The following is a 27458-nucleotide window of genomic DNA, read 5'->3' as shown; positions in this document are numbered from 1 at the left end:
GAATGTTATGCCACGCCAGGGTAGACACACTCAAAAGTCCATATTCATTCTAAAAATATAGTATCACAAGTTTACCAACCAGCATGTATTTGGAAAATGGGAGATATTGGAAACCCTGATGGAAGCCAACATGAGTGTTGGGAAAAACATGGAAATGATATGCAGAGGGAACTCCAGATTAGAATCACAACCAAGGTCAAAGAGTTGTGAGAAAGAACAATTGTGGATTTCTGTCTTATTGAAATTATAAAGTCCATTAATTTCCATTATTATTGTAGGCAAAGGAAGCGCATTAAAACCATATAACCACTTTTCTTTTCTGCCTAGATTGAGACCATGGCAGTGTTTCCAAACAAACCTGCAGTTAATCAATTAAATGTTGCTTTACACCATAAGGTAGTAATTTTTGAGTGTCTTAAGTTTCCTTAATTCAGTGTTGTTACAGTGATTACTTCAGAAAATTAGTATTCACAGTAGTTGTTTTTAGTGTTTTATGTTTCAGTCTGCACATGAGGAATACATAGAAAATCTGTGATCCATAAGAATCTAATGAATGCACACAGTTGCGAGAAAGGAAACGTTTGCTCTGGTATGAGAACATCACTGTCCATCAGCAGGAGGACTAACCCCCCCAGATCTTTAGTCAGCTTGACACTGAAAGTTTCCTGTTCTTCCAGCTCCTTTTGTTATGCCATAATTCTCCTGCATGTGAATTTCCTCTCCAGGTCTCCTTTGCTATACATCAAATTAGTATCAGAGAAATGGACCTAGGCTACATAGTGTGAAAATTGCTGATTTATTCTAAAACAAGTTTAGTTTTACTTATTTGCTGCTTCTCTGCATTGGCCTACATATAGTACAGGCCTCTCATGTTTTCTTTGTATTTACATAGTTTAGCTTTTCTGCTCTGCCCTTCACTGGGCCTTGGCTGACACTGCTGCTTATTATTCTTCTCCTTCTTCTTCTTCTCCTCCTTCTTCTTATTTTTCTTCTTCTCCTTCTCCTTCTTCTCCTCCTCCTTCTCCTTCTTCTCCTCCTTCTCCTCCTCCTTCTTCTCATTTTCCTCCTCCTTCTCCTTCTTCTCCCCCTCCTTCTTCTTCCTCTCCTTCTCCTCCTTCTTGTTCTCATTCTTCTTTTCCTCCTTCTCATCCTTCTCCCTCTCCTCCTCCTTCTCTTTCTTCTTCCTTTTTAGCACCTTGCCCTAACAGTTTCGTTTTGTAGTTGCTGAACTGTTATTTTTTTTTTAACTTTTTCCATTGTTTAACTTACAGATGTATACAATAATAATATCTGATTGTTTTTACTGTGTTAATAATAGAGAGTAAGTTACACAGAAAGTGCAAATGAGGACTTCAATTTTTACTCCATAATAACTACACCTCTTGTATATCCTGCTTAGATGAGGATTATTTCACTGCTTAATTATGGAATCTCGTTTTTCATTTTCTCTGCTGGTAGAAACTGAAAAACAAACTATGTTTGTTCATGATGGAGACTGACTTTGTGTATGTTCCCTATGCAGTTTCTGCCTTCACCTCAGCATCAAAGGCAACTTCACTGATCTTGTAGAATTTGTGCTTCTTCTAGGCTGTAATCAGAAAGATCCTTCAGAAGTCACTCCATTCTTCATGTAAAGGTTGAATTGTTTTTGTATTTAGGTCCAGCAAAAAATGTATGTTACCCCCAACCCCCCATACAAGATCTGCCTTCTAGCCATCGAGGTCAAAGCTGTTGATGTTGGGCCTAGAATCAGTGGTATTGCAATTCCATTTTGGCGGGATTGGATAGCTGTGGTCAGGCTTAACAGAGATTTGTTCATTGTCAGAACTGGCATTCATCAGCTTTGAATTTGATCAACAGTGGGTGGTCAGAACCTGAAGTCTTGAATAGCATCATAATCAGTATCAACACCAGCAATGCAAACTGCTGTGTCATTTGCTGCCTTCAGTTACAGATTTCTTGTCTGGTCACTTAGCCATCTTTCTTTTCTGTCTGCAGGATAGAATAATCAAAAACATTTTGCAGGACTCCCTCCTCAGGTATTTGGGTCAGTTCAGGCTTCCTCATCATCCTTAGACCCATCACCTCTAGGATATGGCAGAAGGCACAAATGAAAGAGGATGCACTTGAACACCCTCCAGGAGTCCTCCACTTTAGTTGCTGAGGACAAGAATGTCAACAATTTCCCTCATTTCATCAGATGACCTCAAGTTTTGAGAAGTTCTTAAGATGATGAGACGGAGAGGGGATGGCCGCAGGACCTCACAGCCTCTGTTCAGAGAATCCTGCATGAGGCTTTCCAGACCCCCCACCTTCATCTTGGGTGTCCCTCCAGTTGCTAAACTGTTATGTCTTATCATAAAAATTGTTTGGTTAAACCATGGTGTTACAGCAGCTATTCTGAGGAGACCAGACATAATCCTATGACTTCCCAGTGGCTCAACTTGGTGGGTTAAAAATCCCGAATCAGATTCTGTTGCTACTGCAGAGTTCTTCTGTCTGTCACTCAGACAAGGAATCGAGGGTAAAGGACATGGGAAGCATTTTTGCTCTTCCTCCATATTTTCTTTGAGGGTGATAAACTGCAATCCTGTCATGTTAAGGTGTCATAGAGAGTTGACTGATGAAGTGATCCAGTTCTTGGATGAATGGCCAGATGGGCAGCTTATGCTAAAAACCCAGTCTTGGATAATAACTGTGTCATTTTTTTGTAACTTTGACATGTATTTGTCTCACAGTTATGTGACTGGTGCACCCAGAACAACAGGTGGCAGTATAGCTCTTCACCGTCACATCTGGCTGCACCTGACAGATTTCATTAAGAGCACCAAGGAAACCTCTGACTACACCTCTTTTGATGGAATTGTCCTGTTTGACCCAAGTTAACAATTTCCTAGGAAATATGGAAAAAGAGCCACTGGTATTAAATTCCCCAATCTACAACACACCTCTGTAATGCACCAGAACCTAGTTAAGCTCTAGTTTTATTGTGGCCAACAGTAATGAAAGAACAAGGGGTCTAGACAGAGCCAGTGTGGCCTTAGTAACTGTCAATCACCAGCCCAGCAACAGAAGCTATCATTAAAAGCAGGATTTCTGCAGTTCTCCTTATAGTGGGGCAGCATTCTAGTCCCTGAGACTTTTCTTAACTGTCCTTCTTTAAAGGCAGTCAGAAGCTATCTGTTCATGTAGTTGGACACATGGCTGGCCATCATGTATGACCAAGGGGTGTAAGGACACTGATATCCATCATCTATATTATTCCCTTCCGCATCCCTCCTCAGACCACTTTATCCCCTTGCCAGACATCCCACCACATCAGAATAGAAGAAAAAAAGGTGTTAAACATCATAGAAAAGAGCTGATTAGGAGTTTCCACCAGACTAGAAAGGATCAGCTTATTACTCCATGATCTTTTTAGTCCCCAAAAAACAAAAGACCTAAGGCTACTGATCCATTTGAGTGGCCTACATTAATTTTTTTTCCCATAGCAATATTTTAGATAGTTATAATGCAGTCCACTTTTCACCTTCTATCAGAAGGGGACTTGCTGTATTTTTTTGGACCTCCAAGATGCTGTCTGATGCATACAGATGGCCATGGGGTCTAAGAGGTTTCTGCCTTCTGGGTAGGTGCCAGTCACTTTCAGTTCTAGGTCCTTCTATTCCATCTCGCCTCTGCCCCCAGGGTGTTCTGTAAAATCATTAGCATCTTATAAGGTGTGTGCAGCATTTACAGTAGCTCCGAGGTACTGTAATATATAAATACATTCTTCCCTCTGTTTTCCAGTATATTATTTTATTTTTAAAAACATGAAGAAGAATTCAGAGATATTAGTGCTGTAATTCTTCTGGTGTCTTCTTGATGAGCCCTGCTAGTTCAGCCCCAGTAATCTCTCTACACACACACACACACACACACACACACACACACACACACACACACACACACACACACACACACTTGAAGTGCTTACCTGATGTGCACTAACAGCCTCAGTCCTGCCATAGATAACAATAGATTTACACTGTAAAAAGGCTGTGTGTGTTGGCATCTATTTGCTCTAAAATAACATGGTAATCCCAGGATAAAGTTCCAGGGCTGCACACACATGGTTAATTTACATGCTGAACTAAATAGCAGTGGTCTCAGTGCCCATGTTGCCAGCTTTAATGTCACTTTTGGTCTTAAACCCTAGTGACATTGATACTTTACACACTGATGGTGACTGCCCTGGAGTCTGCCCACTAAATAAGAAGTCCAGGATAGTGGACTGCTTACTGAAGTATGACTATACATTCTTCATTTTTACTTTGAGGGCACTACATTTTATGACCTATATGGTAAATTTTCAAAATAATGTGTCCATCCAAATGAATTTTACTGTCAGTCATTTAGCTGAAAGGTGTGTTATAGACAAACTTATTTCCCAGTCAGCAGTTGTTTGCACTGAGGTGAACCTCTTGTTGCTTGTCATACATACCACTGTTGAAGGTTCCACCGGGGCTGCAAGGCCCAGCTGCTTATGGAGGTGAGTGACTCAAATTAGCCAACTTTGCTGTGGGCATCAAAGAAGGCTATATAAATGCCATGTTCCAGGGTCTGGTTCTATTTAAGCCAGAAATAAAGGTAGGGTTATAGACAATGAAAAAAGAGAGTAAGGCTTTAACTTCTATCAGAATTAACAGTCCACTACTTCAGTCAGTGTTTCTGAAACACAGAAGAGCACTTTCCAGATGTGGTTTAAACACAGGCAAAAGCAAAAGCAATAGTCTGAGAAGAACTCTGGCAATCAAGATAATTTCCAGAGAGATTGTGTACCCTAATGTGGGGGTTCTCTGCATTTACTTATATGGCAGACATACTCTGCCTTTGGATGGCTAGTAGCAGCCCCGAGGTATTGCCTGACTGCTCTCCTCTTGAGACATTTAGGATTGTTTGTCCCTTCCCATGATTTTGTGGAAGGTTATAACCACAGATAGGAACATGAAGACAGTTAAATACAGGGTATACAATGTGCTCTAGCTTTATTCCCACCTCGGTTCTGTATTGTACCCCTGCTAGATGTCCCACACTCTCAAAAGAAAGTGGCAATTACAGAGATTCTAAGCCTATTAAACAAGAAAGCCATCCATAACATAGAGGGTACACATATTACTCAATTCATTTTAGTGCCATAACAAACGGAGAACCTCATGCTAATTTTGTATACATCCTAAATACATTCTTCCTAATGGAAACCTTTTGCATGGTCTCAGTGCAGTGGATCCTTCCTTGTCTAGCAGACATGATGCACTGTTCGGACCTCCAGGATGTCTACTTCTATTTAAAAATTATAAAAGAATCCAAGTGGAATCTCTCCTTCAGAGGTAGAGACTGTCATTTCAGTTTTGGACTCTTCCATTTGGTGTCACTTCAGCTCCGAGGGTGTTCACCAAATTCATTGTATGTTCCATGCACTTGCATCTACAGAGAGGCAAAGTATTCCTTAGTGTTAGTGTGGCAGTGTTTCACCAGCTTGTTCCATTTTCTGGGAATAGCAATGAAATTTTTACAATCTCATCTACAACCTGTACACAACATTTATAGACTGCACTCTGGACAAGAAGTTCTTCAGAGTAAGAATTCAGACTCTTCAAACACAAATTTCAGCTCTGTTTATGTCCACCACAACCAGAACATAATTTTGTCCTGAGATGCTGGGTGTTTTGGTGACAGTCATACCTATGGCTCCTCATGCATGACTTTAAATGAGAGTTCTTTGATGCACCCTTGGATGCAGTATTCACTGAATAAAGATTCTGTGAAGTATCAAATACATCTCTCAGACCTTCAAACAGCACTTAACATAGTGTGTAGACATTATGTTACATAGTAAGTGAATGATACATTTTATGTCTACTTAAAAATGAATATATGATACAACAGTATTATATTTCAGTCTCATATAACAAGTTTGTAGCATATGTGAAAACTTTTTTAACCATGTTTACATGACTTGTTTCCTGTTTTCAGATATGATTCTGCATCTTGCCATTTTAAACTACTACAGTTGTGTTTGTATAGTAAGCTAATTCTTTTAGTTCTGTGGTTTGGTCAGGAGTGTAAAACCAGTATTATGTAAATATCAGTTCACATCTGGACTTCTTATGAAATGCATTGTTACAACTATGTGTTCACTTTTTGTTTTAATTTTCAAGTTTTCAGTCATTCTCTTATATTTTATTTTATTACAGTTGTATCTTTTATACTCTTGTAGGAACTAGCATCAAAAATAGAAGGAAAAGTTGCTGAAACAGAAGAACTTAAGAAAGATTTCCTGACACAAGAGTGTGATGGTGGCCCAACTTCGTCTGATTTTGGTGACAATGTGAATGAGCTATATACACTGAGTTCAGGCCTAAGCAAACAGGTAGGTGCAAGTCAGTCAGTCTTTGCACCTCCACATATTGTCTCTCTTTGAAGTATTTGCTGCTCAGATTGAACTAATTGATTAGATCAGCAATGGAATAACATTTGGCAGGCACAGAGAAACTAGCAGATAAAAACAAAACCGAAGCCCCAGACAAAGGATACAGCTCACAGCTATAGAACGAAATATCCAAGTAGAAAAGCTGAGCCAAACCACCACGGCTGTAGTAAACACAACTTTATTACAAGAAGTACTGGAACTTTCCAGTACTTTTTGTAATAAAGTTGTGTTTACTACAGCCGTGATGGTTTGGCTCAGCTTTTCTACTTGGATACAGAGAAGCTAACCATTATCGGCTAGCAGGTACATGAGTGGGTTAGACAAATGTAAAAAAGAAATGGAATACTTTTAGTTGTTATAGAGTTGTTCAGCTTCTCCGGACCTTTGAATTACATTGATGACTGCCACATTTTTGCAAACTAGTTTTATTTTATTTATTTTATTTTACATTGTTTATCGGGATAGTCCGACTGGATATATGTCCATTTTCAGTGAAAGCCCAGGAAGAAAAGCTCCAGGTTATTAACTTACATTAGTAACAGATACAAATTTAACATAGTTTACAGTCTTCAGTAAAATCACAAAATCAGGTTATATACATTTATAAACATGGTTGTCAAATTAGAATATGCATAGAATAAGTCTATTTAAATGCAGTTTATCAAATCCACATGCTTGTGTATTGTGCGAGCTGGCTGTGCACTTCAGTGGGTTTTCCACTTTTCCCAATTGTAGTAATACCTTTGAGTTGGTATCGGTAAATTAGGGGATGTGGTGGCCAACTCCACACATGGGGAATGCAAAAAAAAATTGTGTGATTTTATAAACTTTTTTTGTTCTTCTCAGTGGTCAAAATTCAATGAACGTGACTCACTGGAACTTGAGTCAATGGAACATAGGGAAAGCGTTAAAGACAGTATAATGCCGCATTTTATGATAGATACTTTCTTCCACTAAGAATTACTTGTGTGCTGCAAAATGTAAGTTTACAAGTATACTGATTCATAAGGAAACAAATGCCAATAACAAGGCAAACAGAAATGGAAGCAACATTTTGAAAAGAAAGTGATTTTGTTCAGCTTCTTCCATCCCATAAATCTCTTATCCTTCTAACCACTACTGAATTCAAGATGAAGATAATGCAAATATTCCATTCCTGCCCCTGCAGGGCAGCAGTAGTAGGGTACTTTTATAGCCCAGAGGTGCTGCCTTTTTAATCCTTATGTCCCGTCTGCCTAGGTTTGGGCAGTTCATGTTGCTGTTGAAGATTTTGCTGCACTTATTTATGAAGCATACAAGGGTTTTATAATAAACGAACAAACATATTTACTAATTTAGTACAATAAAACAAATGAAACAAAAAATGTTATATGGTTCACAGCAAAACAAGAGAGAAACAAGAAAATGAACTCGTTACTAGTGTTGTCTGTTTCATATGCGAAAACAAAGTGAGGGGGATTCAGATTTTTCTGCTTAGGCTAATTTATCTAACACAAGCTAGTCAATCAATGTGAAAAGAGAATCTCTGATTTACACGTATTGTGAAGCCGCACAAAGATACACCTCATTTGCAGATCATTAACATGTCTCTGAATCAAATACTGTGCTGTCAGTCCTGAATACATTACTGTTTTCCCTCCTACAATATGCACAGCAGTAGCACAGGCTCCTCCCCAACATGTACACATTCAGACAATCACACACTCCCAAACATTCCCATATATGCATACATGTCCTTGCCACCCCAGAGAAGCTCCTACACACTTGCTCATACTTATGGAAATACTCACTTACATGCATGCTGCACCCCCCCCCCCACACACACACACACACACATACAGCCATTTTCCCCCATCATTAACACCAACAGTGGAACTACCCATCCATACATACATGCAAACACACACACACATACACACACACTCACACACACACACACACACACACACACACACACACACACACACACACACACACACATCCAGTTATCTGTATACCTGTTCCCACAGACACCAACGTACCCCACTTCTCTGCTTACCTACCGGTCCCAGAACATATCTTATCTATTATCTTCACACCAAATGTTTCAGTAGGATCCTACCTTTCTAACTTTACATTCCATGGAAGTTTTTACAAATATATGTTTGTGTGTAGCGCTTCGATAACAACATAATTACTTTATATGCATGTCAATGATAGTCCTACTTTGAATTCCATCCTTACAAGCAAGTGGCATCCTGTCATATCGTTCAGTTGTAAAATTCAGTTCCATAATAAACTGATACATTCTGTTCTTTTCTACACTGCAGTCACCACAGATAGTTGTTTTGCAATGAAGTATTTTCTTATCTAGACTTGGCTTGGACATAACATTCAGTGAATTGTACTGCAATGTATAACATTTTGAGATAAAATCAGGTATTAATAATGGGAGTTAATGCAGTGTTTTTAAATTAACTGTACTGTTGTCACAGTTGTCCACTTGCTCAGAGAAAAGATGGTATATTTTGAGAATCCAAGTTTAGTGCAGTCTTGCAGATAATCAGTGTAAGTTGATTATTAGTGATATTATCTGTCTTAGACATAATTACCACCATTGCATCATTCTCATTTTGAAGATCTTTCCCTAAGTAATACATGTGCTGCCATGTTGTACACCTGCATTTTGCCCTAATGTAAATGAAGAATACCACTGATAAATTATTTGGTAAAATACTGAGATTTTTGAAACAGAGTTATCTACCTTCATAAACAGCAGATTTTAAAACATTCCAGTATCAGATTTTCAAAGTAGCCTTCATGTAACACCACCTTTTAATAAAGGACATAATGTGCTTGTTCTGTGGCATAAAAGTGATAAATATTTCCACCTCCTGTGTAAGTAATGATTTGCAATGATTAAAAAATACTTTTGGCATCTTTGGGATTAAAAAAAATAATAAAATAAATAATCATCTGAAAATAGCAACTGCTGCACATGACATTTGAAAATACTGAAACTATGAGGTCACAGGTAAGTTGTTGGCTGATAATTAAAGAGAGTGAATGATCGTATGTGTGCTCTTACACTGACATTGTTGGTGTGGAGAGGTCAAGAGTGGTCATGTGACCATGTGCTTTATAATAAAGGAGGAAGCGAGGGTTGTTCCCCTCTTCCATTTTTAACCAGATTGATTGCCTTCACGTGTGTTTATTTTCCTCTGTAAATGTATGTTTAACCCGACTTTCTTGCCCTTAAGATGACACCGCCAACAGGTTATGGGCTTAGGAGGGAAGTAGGAAGCTGATGGCATAAACTATGTTTTGACGGAGATGAAAAGAATTACGAGTTGTGGGAGACAAAGTTTCTGGGACACCTGCGCTTGCTAGGGCTGAAAGACTCCATTTTGTGAAATGTGCAGCAGGATGCAGAGGATGATGAGAATGAGGAGGAAGACGACGCTGAGAAAAATGAAGAGGCTTATGCAGAACTAATACAGTTCCTAGACGACAAAAGTTTGTCCTTTGTCATGAGAGAAGCTGCAGACAATGGTAGAGTAAAACTTCAGATCCTGAGAAACCATTATGCCAGGAAAGGGAAGCCATGGGTAATTAGCCTATACACCGAATTAACAAGCCTCCAGAAGGCCGCCAGTGAAAGTATCACAGACTATATTATTAGGGCTGAAACGGCCATTACGACACTTATAAATACTGGGGAGAAGCTCACTGATGGATTACTAATTGCAATGATTCTGAAAGGATTGCCTGAAACTTTTAAACCATTTGCAGTCCACATCACGCAAGATGATGATAAGTTGAGCTTTGGTGAGTTCAAAACAAGGTTGAGAAGCTATGAACATACAGAGAAATTTAATCCCAATGTAAGTAATGATAATGTGATGAAAGTGAGTGGCCTTGGGGAAAGAGTAAAAGCAGAGATTACATGTTATAGCTGTGGCCAAAAGGGACACAAGGCACGAGAATGCCAGACAGAATATAAAGGGCAGAGACAGTGGTATAGTTTGTGCAAAAACTCTAGCCACAGGGACAGTAACTATAGAAGAAAGAAGAAAGATAATGTGAAACAAGCAACTGACACAGATGATCACCCATTTGTCTTCAGAATAAATGAGCATCAGATTCGTGAATTAAAACAGAAGGGATTAATGGTGGACACTGGTGCCAAGTCACACATAATTAACAACCTGAAAAAGTTTAAATACTTTGATGCAACTTTCCAACCGAAGGAGCACATTGTGGAATTAGCTGAAGGGACTAGAACCTGTGAGGTTGCACAGAAGAGAGGTAATGCAGAGGCATGGCTGCTAAACACAGAGGGGCGCAAAGTAAAGGTGATGATGACTCAGGTGTTGTATATCCCGATGTATCCACAAAGCATTTTTTCTGTTAAGGCAGCAACATCCAAGGGGGCCTCGATCAACTTTAAGCAAGGAAGGGACCAAGTCATCTATAAAAACGGCACCAGGTTTGACATAATTGAGTATGATAGACTCTATTACTTAAACACATATGATGAAGAAAACGAATGTGAGATACGTTATGATGCTTCTCAGAGCTGTTATGACATTCAAGCATGGCATAAAATGCTTGGTCACTGTAATTTTGAAGATGTGTCAGAATTAGAAAGAGTGGTAAAAGGAATGACAATTAAAGGTAAAGTTGAGAGACCTAACCTAGATTGTGAAACCTGTATGCAAGCGAAATTTGTCCAGAGCAGAAACAGAGAAACAGATGCAAGAGGAAAAACTGTGTTTGAACTAGTCCATACTAATTTGGTAGGCCCGATTGAGCCAGTAGCAAAAGAGGGATTTAAGTATACTTTAGCATTTACTGATGACTACTCAGGTGTAATGTTTGTCTACGTTCTGAAAGCCAAGAGTGACACAGTCAAAGCGACTGAAAAGTTCATTGCAGATTCAGCCCCTCATGGAAGGGTAAAGTGTATCAGATCAGATAATGGCACTGAGTTCATGTCAAAAGACTTTCAGCCACTACTGAGTAAAAATGTTATTAGACATGAAACATCAGCACCTTACTCACCCCATCAGAATGGGACAGCAGAGAGAAACTGGAGAGCACTATTCCAAATGGCAAGGCGTATGTTGATAGAGAGTGACCTACCTAAAGAGTTGTGGACATATACAGTAATGATTCCTGCTTTTATTTGCAACAGATGTTATAACAGGCGTGTGGGGCAAACCCGATTCTTCATGCTAACAGGAAAGAAACCTGATCTTTCAAGGATGAGAGAATTTGGATCAGTGTGCTATGCATAAAGACAAGATAAAAAGAAGTTAGACCCAAGATGTGATAAGGGGATTTTTGTCGGATATGATAAAAACAGCCCATGATATCTGGTCTATTATTCAGACACTAGAAGGGTCCTTAAACACTGGTTAGTCAAGTTCATTACTAAGAATGTAGCTGAATGCCAGATTCAGACAGACCCAGAAATAATTAATGAAGATTTTAATACCAGAAGAAGTGTGCATGTTAAGTCAGAATCAAAAGCTGACAGTCAAATCACAAAAGAAATACAAGTGAATCACACTTAATCTATAATAAATGAAGGAGACAAAAATAAGACAAGAAGCAGAAAGGCAGGATACACACTACTCTAAAAGAGAGGGAAAACCACCTGCATACTTAAAGGACTATGAGTGTAAAGTTGAAAATGACAATTATGCGACAGTTAATGTTGACTATTGTTACAGAGTAATATGCAACACACTGCAGATTTTTAAAGAGGCCATGACTTCATCTAACTCGGAGAAGTGGGTCAAAGATATGAAGGAGGAACTTAAGTCTTTAAAGGAAAAAAACACATTTATACTCATCACATTGCCAGAAGATAAAAATGCAGCGGGGGGTAGTTGGGTTTTCACTGTAAAAGACAATGCAGATAATACTGAGACTTACAAAGCCAGATATGTGGCTAAAGGCTACAGTCAAGTCGCTGGTATAGACTATAATGAAACATTTGCACCAACGTCAAGTATGACTTCTGTACGAAGTCTGAAACAGATGGCAGCTCAGTACAATTTAGAATTGCACCAGACGGATGTACAAACAGCCTATTTACACGCTCCTATTGACTGTGAGGTGTATAAGGAGCAACCTGAAAGTTTTGAAAAGAAATCAAATAATGATGAAAAATTGGTTTGTAAACTGAATAAGTCATTGTACAGATTGAAACAATCAGGGTGTAACTGGAAAAAAATGTTGCACAATTATCTTTGTGAAAATAATTTTATCCAAAACCCCACAGACCACTGTGTATACGCTAGACAGGCTGAAAATGAAAAAACAGTCCTAATTATATAGGTTGATGATCTTATTATAGCAGCTAATGACAATGAATCACTGAACAATGTAAAATAAGTGCTCAAAGCTAAATTTAAAATGAAAGATCTGAGAAAGCTAAGACATTTTCTAGGCATTGACTTTACCCAGAATAGTGGTGAAGTAAAGATGAACCAAAAGAGGTACATCACAAAAATTCTTGAGAAATTTGGTATCTCTAATTGTAAAGTAAGAAGTACCCCTTCTGAACAAAAAACAAACTTTGAATGTGACAGTGAATCTACCGATCCAAGGAAATATTGTGAGCTTGTGGGTAGTTTGATATATGTTATGACAAGCACAAGACCTGATCTTAGCTGGATTGTAAGTAAACTTTCACAATATTTGTCACAACAGAGTGAATCTCATTTAACACTAGCCAAACGTGTTAAGATACTTAAAAGGTACATTGGACAGAGAGCTGTGTTACAAGAAAAGTGAAAGGAAACTTCAGCTTATAGCATACAGTGATGCAGATTGGGCAACAGATCAAAACGATAGACATAGTACAACAACTTATTGCTTTAGCCTCAATAGAGACAGGCCTATTATTTCATGGAAATCAAAGAAGCAACAAACAGTAGCTTTATCTACATGTGAGGCAGAGTACATGGCATTGGCAGCAACAACACAGGAGAGTTTGTACCTTGTGCAGCTGTTGAGTGGAATGGATGGAGAGTGCAAGTATGTGCCAGTAACAATATTTGAGGACAATCAAGGAGCAATCGCTTTGTCGAAGAATCCAGTAAGCTGACAGAGATGTAAACATGTTGACATTAAGTATCATTTTGTTAGATCAGCACTTATTGATGACAAAATAAGCCTTGAATATTGCCCAACAATAGACATGGTTACAGATATCTTTACTAAACTTGCTACGAAATCGAAAATTGAAAGGTTCATTTATTACGTATTTGGAATGTGAAGGAAAAGTTATCCAAAATATGTTCTTAAAATGTATTTGTATACAGCGTAAGAGCAAGTGGGGGTGTTGGCTGATAATAATAAAAAAGAGTGAATGATTGTATGTCTGCTCTTACACTGACGTCGTTGGTGTGGAGAGGTCAAGAGAGGTCATGTGACCATGTGCTTTATAATAAAGCAGGAAGCAAGGATTGTTCCCCTCTTCCGTTTTTAACCAGATTGATTGCCTTTACATGTGTTTATTTTCCTCTGTAAATGTATGTTTAACCCGACTTTCTTGCCCTTAAGATGACACCACCAACATAAGTAGCAGACTATAACTGCCCTTGTGGGTCATTTTAAGCCTAGCCAGTTTCTCCTTTGATACTTTGATCTTTCCTATTTGGTATTAAATAGGCCTCATCCATCCCTTAGTTGATAATTACATATTAACCTTAGTAAGTGTATCTAATTTGAGAGGCCCCGTGGATGGAATAAATCATTTAGGAGTCACCTTTGTCCACTAGTGGTACAGTGGGCAGTCCTGGGATAAATGTTCTAATACCCATCTTTAGATCCTTGTTGCTCTTGAATATAGACAGACATTACCTTTGTTTTACATGGATGGGGAATCTGTTCCAGAGCATTGGTGTCCTCAGTGAAATATAACTATCCCAACAAACCATTATGGCAATGTTGCTGAAGAGGTTTAGATCCCTGGACTAAGTATTTCTGATGCCATTAGATTTGCTGATTTGTAGAAGGTCCATCAGTACTGGGTCAGAGGATACCGTGTATGCCAGACAAAGGTTACTTGTTAGTAGTCTGTACGATACCAAGTATAGTGACAGCGCTTTGAGTCAGTCCATGTGTGACGTATTGTTTTGGTCTTATATCCCTTTAATAAGGCATGTCTTTGGGTGTTCCATTTCTTCAGTGTGGCTAGATGGATCCATGCAAAAGCAGGCATTATACTCCATAATTTGCCTAATGTGGGCTGAGTAAAGAGGGACAATGATGTCCCTAGCTCTTGACATAATCCTTTGTTTATAAGCTGCACAGTAAAGAAGGACTTTCTTACTATAGTGGACACATATTATTCGAAAATTAGGTCACTATGCACATAAGTTCCCAAAACCTGAACAACAGGATCAACTTTTATGGGTGTATTATTAAGGTGGTAGTTCTCTGGGGTAGATGACTTCCCAAGGGATGTGATAATGGCATTAGTTTCAGTCCATGATTCTGACACTAGGTATTGGTTTGAGACAAACTTTCCCGCAGGATGTCTAAGTCACTGGGAATGTACTGACTGCTCCCATTTTGTAGTCGTCTGCAAACCTAGTCAGCCAGAACCCTTTTGTACTGGCTTTTACTTCAGAGAAACTGATGCCAAACAGGAGAGGCACTCCACTGGTGACTGGTCTCTTTGTAGCGGTGGCATCTCCTATTTTAATCTTTTGTGTCCTATCTGTGAGCCAGCTGACAATCCAGAGGGTTGATGTAGGGGTTTACTCCCAGTTTATTTAGCTTTTCTATTATACCTGAATTGGGGATTGTGTCAAAAGCTATAGAAAGTCGAGTTGTGCAGTGTCTACCATTTCACCTTCATCCATTGCTTTGGTGACCTTTCAAAAAAAGTCCATCAGGTTGAGTAAGCATGACTTGCTCTTGACAAAACCAAACTGAGACAAGTCCATTGTTTTGTGGTTCCTTTTGTCCTTACTGATTAGTTCTATGATAACTCTTTCCATGGCTTTCCATATGAGGCTGGTCAGACTTATGAGTCTATAATTGCTTGGTTCGGTGGAAGATCCCCCCTTATGCAGAGAAATGCCTGTAGCTGTTCTCCATTTGCTTGGTATAAAACCTGTATTGTAGCTGAGGTTAAACAGTGTTGTTAGGTGGGCAGCTAAATTGTGTTACATGCTATTTAAAATGCATACAGGGATATTGTCAGGACCCATCAATGCAGTATTTTTAGCTTTTGGTAGTGGTTTTAGGACTTGGTCTTGTGAAAGCTGGAGGCCAGTCAATTTTAGGTAAATCTTGTGGAGTAGATGATAGGGAGAGAGGAATAAAGTTTGAGCTGAATTTATCAGCCAGTAGGTTTGCAGTATATTCAGCCTCAGTGTAGGTAACATTGTTCCCAAACAGCTCAGTGTATTGTTGCATTGTGCTTCTGAGGTTATAAACATAAGTAAAAAAGGCCTTGTGGTTATCTTTGACTTGGGTAGCTATTGTAGCATCAAACCTGGCTTTGTTTGTTTTTTCTAAACACCTGAGCTGCTTGTTTATTTCAATAACGAGCTCTGTCACTCTTGAGAATTACTCTTCTTAATTTTGGTCAAAATTATCTTCCTTTTGTTATAAAGCTTATTAATATTATGGTTCCACCATGGGGGGTTATTTCTGGGGTTCACACAGCTGTTTATATGCTGATGTAGTGTTGAGCAGTACTGCTTGAGTAGTGCATAGAGAGAGAGAGAGAGACATGTCATGTATGCAGTGGAGTTAACTGTATTTGATGGGGATTTGAAGTTTGATAGTCTATCATTTAGAATTGCATAGTTTGTCTTAGAGAAATTTCTCAAGGTACTTTTGGTGGAAGGGGTGTCTGGTTTCAGTTTTATTTCAAAGGAGATAGCAGACCTAACAAGTGATGAAGATTCACAAGAGATCGTGTAAGATGCCCCATATTAGTAAGGGCAAGATCCAAGTTCCTCATAGTGGGTATTATGACTAATTGTTCCAGAGCATTTGCATTTCAAAGGCCTACAGTTTCTGTACTTGTGCATTAGTAGTAGTGTAAGTTTCCAGTTTTATAGATGGGTAGATTAAATCACCTGGGAAAATAGTATTAGGTTTAATACTGAGTGATTCTACTTCCTGTAGATAGGCATAGTGCCTTTTCTGGGTCATACAGAGAGTTCTATAGCTAGATAATACGTTGCAGAGCACCTTCTTGATGGTTATTTGGACATGAAGAAACTCTAGTGCACTATGCAGCTTTACCAGCCATGACATGAGTCTCTTATGAATGAAGACTGCAACACCTCTGTCATTTTCCCTCCCTGTGCAGTAGATGCTGTAAACATTTGGAAGGCATTATAGTCCTACTCAGCTAGAGTGCTGTCTGCCATTTTAAATCATACTTCAGTCACTTAACAGAAGCTGACAACCTCCAGGGTGAGAAGGGCTTTTAGGGAGTGGAATTTCTTGTTGAGGCTGCTAGCATTGATCACTGATGCCTTCATATTTTCCATTGTTTGCTTAGTTATGTTGGTAGGTTTATCAAGTTGACATTAACTAAAAAGGTACTGTGGGGGTGGGCAATGCCTTTGTCTGTAATTGAAACCCTGGAGGGGACAGATGCAGTCTGTCCCTGGCAAAGCATCATGGTCTGCCTTTCATATCTTCCCAAACTGACAGATGTTGGAACCCCTTTGAATGACACCAACAACTAAGCTAATTATCAAAGTCATGTATTTTTTGCTTATATTGCGCCATTATCCTTGGAAAATGCTGCTCAATGCCAGGTTCATACCTAGTCTGAGAGCTCCATCATGTCTCTCTTTGTATAGTCCAGCAATGTGCATCTGAAATCAATGACTCCCACATGTTCTATGACAGAGTCATACTGATACTTGTACAAGGATTAGAACCACCAGGCAAGCAATTAACCATCACTGTTTCCTTGTTCAATCTGGAAAGAGGTGCATTTGTGTGTCTTAAAATGGAGTCACGTATAATAAGACTGTCAGGTTGGGTAATTGCCTGCTTTATGAGCTAAGCATCTGTGATTTTAGGACTCCTTGCTATATGTGAGGAAGTAGGCTTAACTTCCTGAGTGTGCTTTGTACTTATGTTACATTTTAGAGGGCTTTGAAGTTTAATGATGGATTCTGTGTATTCTGATGGCCTTGGTGAGGTGTATGGTATACTGCTGATTATTTTGGTGTCTGAGTTTACTGTGTGTGTGTGTATAAGATTTTTGCCTCCAAGAACATTATGTATGCATATCTCACATACTTTGTTATGCTATTTAAGTAACATATGTTTGTGGAACAGCATGAGGCAATTCTTACACTGTTTCAAGACACCCATCTCAGTCAGGCAGGCTACAGAAGTTATGGAGAAGTACTTGTCTATAGTTTCAACATGATTGACTTGAGATGGGGGGCAGGGGGTGAGTATAACTGCCTGAAGTTCGATTTGTTTAGGATAATGTTCAGGTGCATTTACTACTAAGTTGTGGGGGAATGCCGAGTTATCTGGTCAGGGGTGTACTGCATCTCAGTTTGTTTATTTGCAGTTGGCATAAGTTATGTGAGCCTCAGACCTGGATTTCTAAGGTTGTATAGATTTTGCAGGTCTGTTATAGGGAAAAAAATTCTTGTACAGTTAATCCAGGTCAGTGAACTTTTTTTTTTTCCTTCTCCTTTTTTTGAGACACTGACTTCTCATTCTTTTGAGCTTTACACGCTTATCAAAGTCTTGAGTAAAAGACCTTGGGTGGGTACAGCTTTGTGCAGGTTATAGCAGATGAGTTAAAGGAAAACTCCACCCTAGAACTAAAAAAAATCATTTTTTTTCACTCTGTCTTTGTTTCCTAACCTATTTAGCACCTCAAAAGCACTCTAAGTGCTTTGTTTGTAATTTTAGCCTGTTTTCTACAACATGGCTACCAATGGGGCTTGATGTATCAACGTGATTTTGTTCTCCCTCAACCCTTTCTCTTTCCCATAATGCTTTGTATGACTCATGCCAGAAATAAGGAAGTAGCTGTGAATTCCCATGCCACTGACATATAATGGGATTTGTGTGAGTCACTGTTATCTTCTTTACATTCTGTACAAGGACTGCTTCTTTTCTGTCTCTTGTTGTTGTTTGTCTTTTCGGTTTTTCCTGGTTAGGGGTTGCCACAGTGGAACTCCAGTCCGCTAATGATTAGCAGTAGATTTTTATGGTGCCGAGTTGCCAGCCTGACACCCAACCTTCAACGAAGGCACGCCCATTCACGCATGTCTTTCGAACCATACTCGACCATGGGGAGGACATGCAGACTCCACACAGAAGGCACTCCAGCCAAGAATCAAACAGGAGAACCTCCTGCTGTGAGGCAACAATGCTACCGCTGCACTGCCGTGGCTCTTCTGTCTCTAATCACCCTAGTTTATGTTTGGCTCAGACCTTTTTTATATTATACTTAGAAGTTGTCCAGCTACAGCCAGAAAAGTAACTAAATTGCAAGCCTTTGTTCAAGGTTTTCTTTTGTAGTCCAAGAGGAGTTGATTCTGCAAGGGTCTCTCAGTGCAATGACGGTTTTAACACCTCTGCAGAAGTGTGGGGGTAGGGACTATCAACTCCTCTTGAACTACAAAAGAAAACCCTGCAATTTAGCCACGAGGATGATTAGAGACAGAAAAGAAGCAGTCCTTTTACAGAAGGTAAAGAAGATAATAGTGACTCACATAAATCCCATTATATGTCAATGGCATGGGAATTCACAGTTACTTCCTTATGTCTGGCATGAGTCATAGAAAGCATTATGGGAAAGAGAAAGGGTTGAGGGAGAAGAAGATCACATTGATACATCAAGCTCCATTGGTAGCCATGTTGTGGTGTGGAAAACAGGCTAAAATTGCAAATAAAGCACTTAGAGTGGTTTTGAGGTTTTTAAAATAGGTCAGGAAACAAAGATAGAGTGAAAAAAATGATTTTTTTCAGTTTTAGGGTGGAGTTTTCCTTTAAAGACAGGATCAAATCAAATGAAGCCAGTACTGGAACTTGTAGCAAATCACAGTTAACTTATGTCACATGACTTTGAGTTATACCTAATACATTACAATTTCAGAAACTTTAACTTATACAGTAGGGCAGGGGAAAATGTAATTAGTGCACAGACTGTAGGGAGCACCAGAAGAGAATTACTTAATGTATCAGCTGGGACTGGAAGGGCAGTAACAATGTAGCAGACACAAAAACAAGAGAAAACAACAGCAAATATAATAAAAAGAAGGCACTGGATTGCAGCTTTAAAGAAGGCAGATGATATGCAGAATATGTCTGTAGCAGCAAAGATGGGATGTAAAAATCTGTAGAGGCACAGAAGCTCAAATCCTGAAGTAAAAATTACAATACTGCCTCTATTGCTATCCAAACTGCATTCTGACATTATTTAAGAAAAAAAAAGTATTTACATTTCTTAAATAATAATGTAACAGCATGTCAATGTTCCTCCACTTTCTCTGCTGTGTAGTAATGAACTGTGAAAGTAAGACATGTACAGAGATTTGCCAGTAACACTGCTTGTGAAAAATACAGTAATGAGTAACTAAGTAAAACTCAGATCTTATAGTAGTTCACTGTTCTCTCATAACTGAGAATGAAGTAAGTTCAGAGCCCCAGACCAAGTTAAAATACAGTTAACTTTAACATGTAATTCTACTTATGGAGGTAGAAGTGCAGTATAATGTATAAACGATGTTTAGATCTTGCAGTAATTCTCAATTCTTCCACAATTACAAATGAAACTAATACAAGACTAAAGTCTTAGAACAAGATACAGTTGATACAAAAGGAGGCAAGTAGCATAAATTGCAGAACTAAATGTACTGAAATGAAGGTTACTCTATAAGTACAGCTTAAATGTGCAATAAGAGCAAGATAATGCATGAAACAGAGGCTAACTCAAACTTTTAACAGTATAAGGGGAGGGCGCTCCTAGTTTTATTTGTCATTGTCCAGTAAAATGAGCAGAGGAGATGAGACTAGGAGGAACTTCCAAGGCCAGATATAAAATAGAAACAGGCAGTTCTGAAGCCTTCACATTTAAAAGCACAGTAGGAAAAAATAGCAGACCTCTCTCTCGAAGTTAACCAGCAGCCAAAAATCCAAAGAAAAATACGATATAGAAAGTGCAGGTCAACACCACGATGAGTAAAACGAACCTTTATTAACAAAAATATGAGCGCTTTCGCGTGCCCACAAACTGCACGCTTCTTCAGATGAATATAACATCATAGTGAAACCATTCACTATATATACAAAAATTATAATTGCTAAATCTGTTAATTAGTCCAATTAATCAATTATTATTCAATTATACTATTTGAGATGCCCATTCATTTAAAGCAATAGAGCAGAATTTAGCTAAAAATAAGAATAAACATGGTTGTTACACCATATTCCCGATCATTATATTCATCTCATCAAATGATCAGCGAATACCATAAATAATGTTAAATGTCTATACATCTATCTAGATTATCCATATCTAACAAACTTTCAATTATTTGACAAAAACCAGCATATGTAACATATCCAACATTTAAGAAAATATATATGAATAAGTTAGCAGCAATATGAAAAAATATATATAAATGAATTAGCAGCAGTATGGAAGAAATTAGCAGCCGTATGAAAGAAATTTTTGATATGTTAATTCCTATTCCACAAATAGATTTATTTTAAAATTGTTAAAACAGATATATATATATATATATATGTAATTTTCATAAATAAATAAATATCCATAAATAATTAAATATATATATATTACAATTGTAGCTATTAAATAAATGGTTCAATAAGAAAATAATTCAATATCTGTTATAAAAAAAATTTTTTAAGACATGTATTTAAAATACAGATTAGAAAATATATATTAAAAAATATACTTATAGTTAATATTCATGCAGTGACGAAAGTTTATATATACTAATAAGTTCATATGAGTGCTTTTATAGCTATACAAATCATTTAATGGTCTATTAGAATGATTGTCAGTACATATGCCTTTATGTGAAGTGACCATAGTAATGTTTATTAGTCACCATGTGAATAACTAACCATATAAATATATGATCAGTAATAGAAATAAAGTTGATGTTTATACTATTAAGAAGTGGATAATGTAACAAAATATATATTTGTATATAAATATATTATTATTAATATCTACTAAAAATATATTTATAGAAGTATTTTTCATTGTTGTTATAATTTTCTTCTATAATTTTTAATAAATATCGACTATTTAGTTAATTAATATCTTATTATAAAGGACTGGAAATAAATATGTATCCAAAATGTTTATATACATTCTATATTTCTTAAATTCAAATATATATAACAATTTGTTTATCAAATTCACAAGATTAATGATATTTGCGCTTTTTCAAAAATGACCTAATACTAATGTAACTGTTTAGGCCAGGATATTGCTGTGCCCGAAATCTAAAAATCCAATCCAATTCTAAATTTTCCAAATTATTAAAATTATCCCCTCTTCTATTATTTATCGGTCTTTTTTGTATCACCCTGAACCTAAATTTATGTGTTGGAAATTCTATGATATGTTTTGAAAGGGCATTTTTGGTATCTGCTTTCTTTATGGCATATAAATGCTCCTGTATTCTGTCTTTTAATTTCCTTGTCGTCATCCCAGTATAAAAGGCAGGGCACCTCTCACATGTGGCCAAGTATATTACATTATTGTCTTCACAATTGGCAGAACATTTAAATTCAAATACAAATGATAGTTCAGGATGCACAAAGTCTTTGTCTGTTGAAATCCATTGACAGGAACTGCATCTTCCACACGGATAAGTACCCGTAGATGTCCTATAATATATCGTGTTATTTGACTTCTCTTTGCATAATATCCTTTTTAAATTTTTCATATTTTTATAAGTAAAAGTAGGTCTTTCACCAACTATTCTTTTGATTTCATCATTTGTAATCAATATAGACCAATGCTTACTAATAATATTTGTTAGATATTTATTATCACTGGTATAGCTAATTATGCATCTAACTTGTTTAGGATCTTGTTGTTCATATTGCTGTCCTAATTTGGATCTATAAAATACTTTTGTAGCCTGTTTCGATCCATTAATAAAATTCTCTTTTATAGTAGCCACTGTTCTTGGATTATATCCTCGATCTATAAATAATCGTTCTAATTTATCAAATTCATCATTACGTTCATTTTCATTTTGGCATATTCTATATAGCCTGGTGTATTGTCCTCTCACAATATTATTAAAAATAAATCTCGGATGCATACTTTCATGTTGTAATAATGTATTTTTCCAACATTTTTTCCTATAAAGGGATGATGTTAATTTTCCTTTTCCATCTTTTTTAATATGTAAATCTAAAAAATTAATATCAGAATATGAATATTCAATTGAAAACCTTAAAAAATCAGTTGTTTTTTCTAGATCATTAATGAAAATTTTTAATTCATTTGGACTTCCATCCCATACTAACAGTATGTCATCTACAAATCTATAATAGGCAATCACCTTACAATAATCAGGATGTGTAAATAGGTTAGTAATTTCCCATTTATAGACTGCCAAATTCGCATAAGTATTCGCGCAGGGGGTGCCCATGGCCACCCCCCACTGTTGAATATAGAATTGGCCGTTAAACATCATTACGTTATTTGTGAGAACTATTTCAAGTAAAGCATTTATTAAAATCTGTTCATGATTATTGTAAGAAGAAAGTCTATTCAATAGAAACCTTATTGCTTCAAGTCCAAAAGTATTGGGTATAGCCGTAAATAAACTTTGAACGTCTAAGGTGACCAATAAATGTTTATCTTGAATTTGTCTTGATAAATTATTAAAGTTGTTAAGTAGCTGATAAGAGTCTTTCAGGATGGTCGGAATTCCATTAACCAATGGTTTTAATTTTCTTTCAATAAAAATGGAAATATTTTCTGTAACCCATTGATGTCCAACCACTATAGGGCGTAATGGTGGTGGCATGATGCCTTTGTGCATCTTGGGTAATCCCTTAATATATGGTATAGTTGGATGTTCAATGAGTAAGAACATATAAAAATCATAACTGACTTGTCTTGTTAACAATAAGTAGTCAGTTTTAAGGAAAGGCCTCCCTATCCCGGTTAAAAGGTACTTGATCAATACCCATAAAACAAAAAACTAAAGTTACTTGCTATACTTTGCTGTTGTGTGGCTAAAGGCATTCTCTATTTTATGGCATAAAGGTGCTTGTATGGTATATTCTCTCTCTTAGTTTGTTTTTGGTTTGGTAAAAAAAAGGAAGGGCCAGGAATTACAAAACAATGCAAGCACACCCACTGACTTTAGAATGTAAAGTAATCCTTATTTTAATGTTGTATATTTTTATTATATATATTTATACATGTTTCAGTTTCTTACACACAAATACACAAGCATCAGTTTCCAAACCACCTCTAGGTCTTATGTGACCATAAGTGTTAGAAGTATGCTGTAAAAGTTCTTTTCTTTCATTACTTCTCCTGTAAATTACAGAGAGCTGCTGACCTAACTTGTCAATCAAGTCAAATTAATAACTAGTGGCCAGTTTTTTAAAGATAATGGCCCAAATAATTCAATTTAATTCAAATGGTTAGTGGTTAAAACTTAAAAGAAAGTTTCTCTGCTGATTTAGTAAAAGGAATTTTGGTGTGCTAATTCATTATCATTAGTAGACGTTCAAATTCAACTTCCAAAGAGTTTTGCTTCAGTTCTGTTACTTTAAAGCCTTTGTGATGCATTTAAGTCTTTAAGAAGCAGTTGAATCCTTTTTGAATTTTGTGCCTGTAATGTTGAAATGTTAAGATACACAAACCAAAAGAGAATCCTCCCAAAGACCAAAAGATAGATGGTGAGAGCATTTACATGATGTAGGTCAAAATTGATAGATAGTATTCTATCAAAATAAATAAAAGAAATAAATAAAATACCTAAAAAACTACTGGTCTTTCTCTTTCTGATATCATCAGTATTAAGTTTGACCTTGAGTGCCTTGAGCTTTTTGACTGTGGATGTCATTGATTTGATCATATACATCCATCCCTCACAATGAGAGGCATGGAATGGATTCAACTGCTTACTTTAAATGCATCACAAGTGAGAATTGGCGTTGTAACAGAACTGTTGAGCATAGTACTGTCATCAAACTTTTTTGTTTTTTGAACATAAATTCTATTTCAAAAAAAAAAATAGCCATATAGCCATGGGCTCCCCTGGAGCCAGTGTGTGGCTAACCTGTTTGTAGCCTTTTGGGAAAACCTTTATATACTATCTAATGAAACTGTAATGCAGAAGATAAAATATTACACTAGGTTTTAATGAAGCAAAAGCAAAACTCTTTAGACTATATGAACAAAACTCACACAATTAAAAAAAAATTTTTAGTTTTTTTCAACAATAGAAACAGACTACTAGCGTGAGACTAACTAAAGAAGTAGATGAAGAGATTTATTTGTCTGGCATTTTCAGGAAATTCCCTTTTTAGTTAGGAAAAAAAAATACAACATTAAGCAGAGGGATTACTTGTGATTCAAAGTCAGTGGTGTACATTGCTTTGTGCCCTCATGTTAGCAGTAACCGAACATTTTATGTTGTCTTTTATATCATACAATATATATAGATAATTTAATTTTTTTTTTATTATTATTTGATTTTTTATATTATTTTTTATTGAGTCAATTAGTGCAGGAAGTGCAATTATTTGTCACTTCCTGTTAACTGAGTATTTGAACAGACCAGTTTTGTTAACAATAAGTCATATATATTCTGATGAACCTCATATAGTAACTTGTCTACCACTTTAATATCTATTTGTTTATAAGTGTTATCATCTTGTAATAAAAGTCCCATGTAGTATATGTAATCTTTTGAGTTCAAAATAACCATCCCTCCCCCTTTGTCAGCAGGTCTTATTACAATTTCTGAATTGTTAGCTAAAACATTCATTGCAGCTCTTTCATCCTTAGATACATTATAAAATAATGATAAAGATCCTTTTCTATATTCCGAATAATGTTTATACAAATCATTCTCGCATGCCTTTAAAAAACAATCTAAACAAGGATGCAAAGCAGGTGTAAATGCGCGTTTTCTTTTGAAGCATTCAAAAACATTCTGTATATCACTAGCATTATTAACTTTCTGTGTTGTTGATTTAAAAAACATTTTCAAAGCAATACTATGTACAAACATTCGTAATTCAATTAATATACTGGATATGTTACCTATTTGTGCTGGTATAAAACTTAGTCCCCTATCTAAAAGTTTGTAGTCCGTTTCTGTTAACGTGAGGTCAGATATGTTAAATACTAAACTATTCAGTCTCTTTGCCGACCCCTTTTGTTCAAGGGCTCTTCCAATAGGGAAAAGGTGGGTGGGCGCTAAACAAAACGACCCCTTTTGTTCAAGGGCTCTTCCAATAGGGAAAAGGTGGGTGGGCGCTAAACAAAACTAATTTAAATGGCAAGATAAATATGGTAGTGTATATGTACTTCCCCCCTATGCAAAATGGAGTCCAAATGCTTTGTTTGGTTTTAGTTTGAAGAGAGCAGAAGTCATAGAAAAAGATGGCTGACTGCTTAGGCAATACAAAATACCAGGAAGCTGGAAGTATCATAAAGCTGTGTCCAGTAGTGCTTATTTTCCCAGAACTGCAGAAATGCCCCACTCTCAATGGGTTTAATTACCACAGGGTCTAGTTACAACTCACACAACTAGCCAGTGTTTGAAAAGTGACTAAAGTAATTACATGAGCAATACCAATTAATCAGTTTAAGAGCTCAGGAAAAATAACAATGCTATCTGTAGAATCCAAATCAGTTTATAACTATAGCTTCGGGTTCAGATGAGAGATACTAAAAATGCAGAAAATGACAAAGCACACTGAGAAGTGATTTAATTACCTAGGTAGGTAGTGCACATAAGTAACTATGATCCTATGAATGTGAAACAACACTACAAGCTATAAGATGATTTCAATTAATAGTGTTAACTTTAGATTCAGAGCAAACACAAAACAGGAACCACAAAAATGATTAAAACTGGTAATATTAGTGTGTCATGCCCCACAACAAGAGGTTCTCTGGTTCGATTCTTGTCTGGGGAGCCTTCTGTGCAGTCTCCATGCCCTCCCGGCATTTGCGTGAGTTTCCTCCAGGTACTCCGGTTTCCACACACATGCCAAAGACATGCTTCTGGAACATATCTCCACGGGCCTTTACTGAAAGTAGGCTCTTTCCTAGTCAGACTTTCCCAGTCAACAAATGTTAAATAAGTAAAATTAATAAGTAAATAGTTTCTGAGATGCATTTTAGATGTACTTCCCTGCATGCAAAATGGAGTCCATATGCTTTGTTTGGTTTAGCTTGGTACTAAAGAGTTTAATTTCAAATAATGGGATTGCTGCATAACCTGCCATGTTCTTTCAGCATTTGTGCAATAGATGGTCATAAAAAGATGTCTTGTTATCTTGCTTCTTAAATGTATAAAAGGTAGTTTTCTGTAAAAGTTGTAAAGTCATATTTTGTGAAGGTATCAAGTAATAATAATAATAACAATAGTAACTGTGACGTCCCCATGCTGGGCCAGTAATCAAGGAGCCCGAGTCCTCATCACTGACACTGGAGATGGACATGCACTTGGAATACAAGCAGATACACTCAGTATTTCCATATGCAGACCTCTCTGCATCAAACAGAATATCCCTTAAGAGCACACAGTGCACACACTCATCCCGGGGTCTGGGTGTCTCTATCTACCTCTCCCAAGTCCCCAGTAAAGCTCCCCACTGGCACTGTGAAACCAGTGCTTTGTGTCCTTGCCCCAAGTAGCTGGAACACACACTCTTTGAGATTTAATTTTCATGCACACACACACACACACACACACACACACACACACACACACACACACACACACAC

General features: G+C 37.1%; 1 protein-coding gene across 1 annotated transcript in view; it reads left to right on the top strand.

Annotated features, from left to right (window-relative positions):
• The window catches only part of SYNE2 (spectrin repeat containing nuclear envelope protein 2), a 3814665-nt gene that overhangs the window by 2988177 nt on the left and 799030 nt on the right, over window positions 1-27458 (top strand). Inside the window, exon 105 of the mRNA XM_044073561.1 lies at window positions 6260-6412. Within this exon, the coding sequence (XP_043929496.1) occupies window positions 6260-6412 (153 nt within the window). The remainder of the gene's footprint in view (window positions 1-6259; window positions 6413-27458) is intronic.

This window comes from Protopterus annectens, chromosome 6.part0 (genome assembly GCF_019279795.1).
Source record: "Protopterus annectens isolate FY-2018-M chromosome 6.part0, PAN1.0, whole genome shotgun sequence".
Classification (NCBI taxonomy): domain Eukaryota; kingdom Metazoa; phylum Chordata; order Ceratodontiformes; family Protopteridae; genus Protopterus; species Protopterus annectens.
This window is presented reverse-complemented; position numbering and strand designations above follow the sequence as displayed.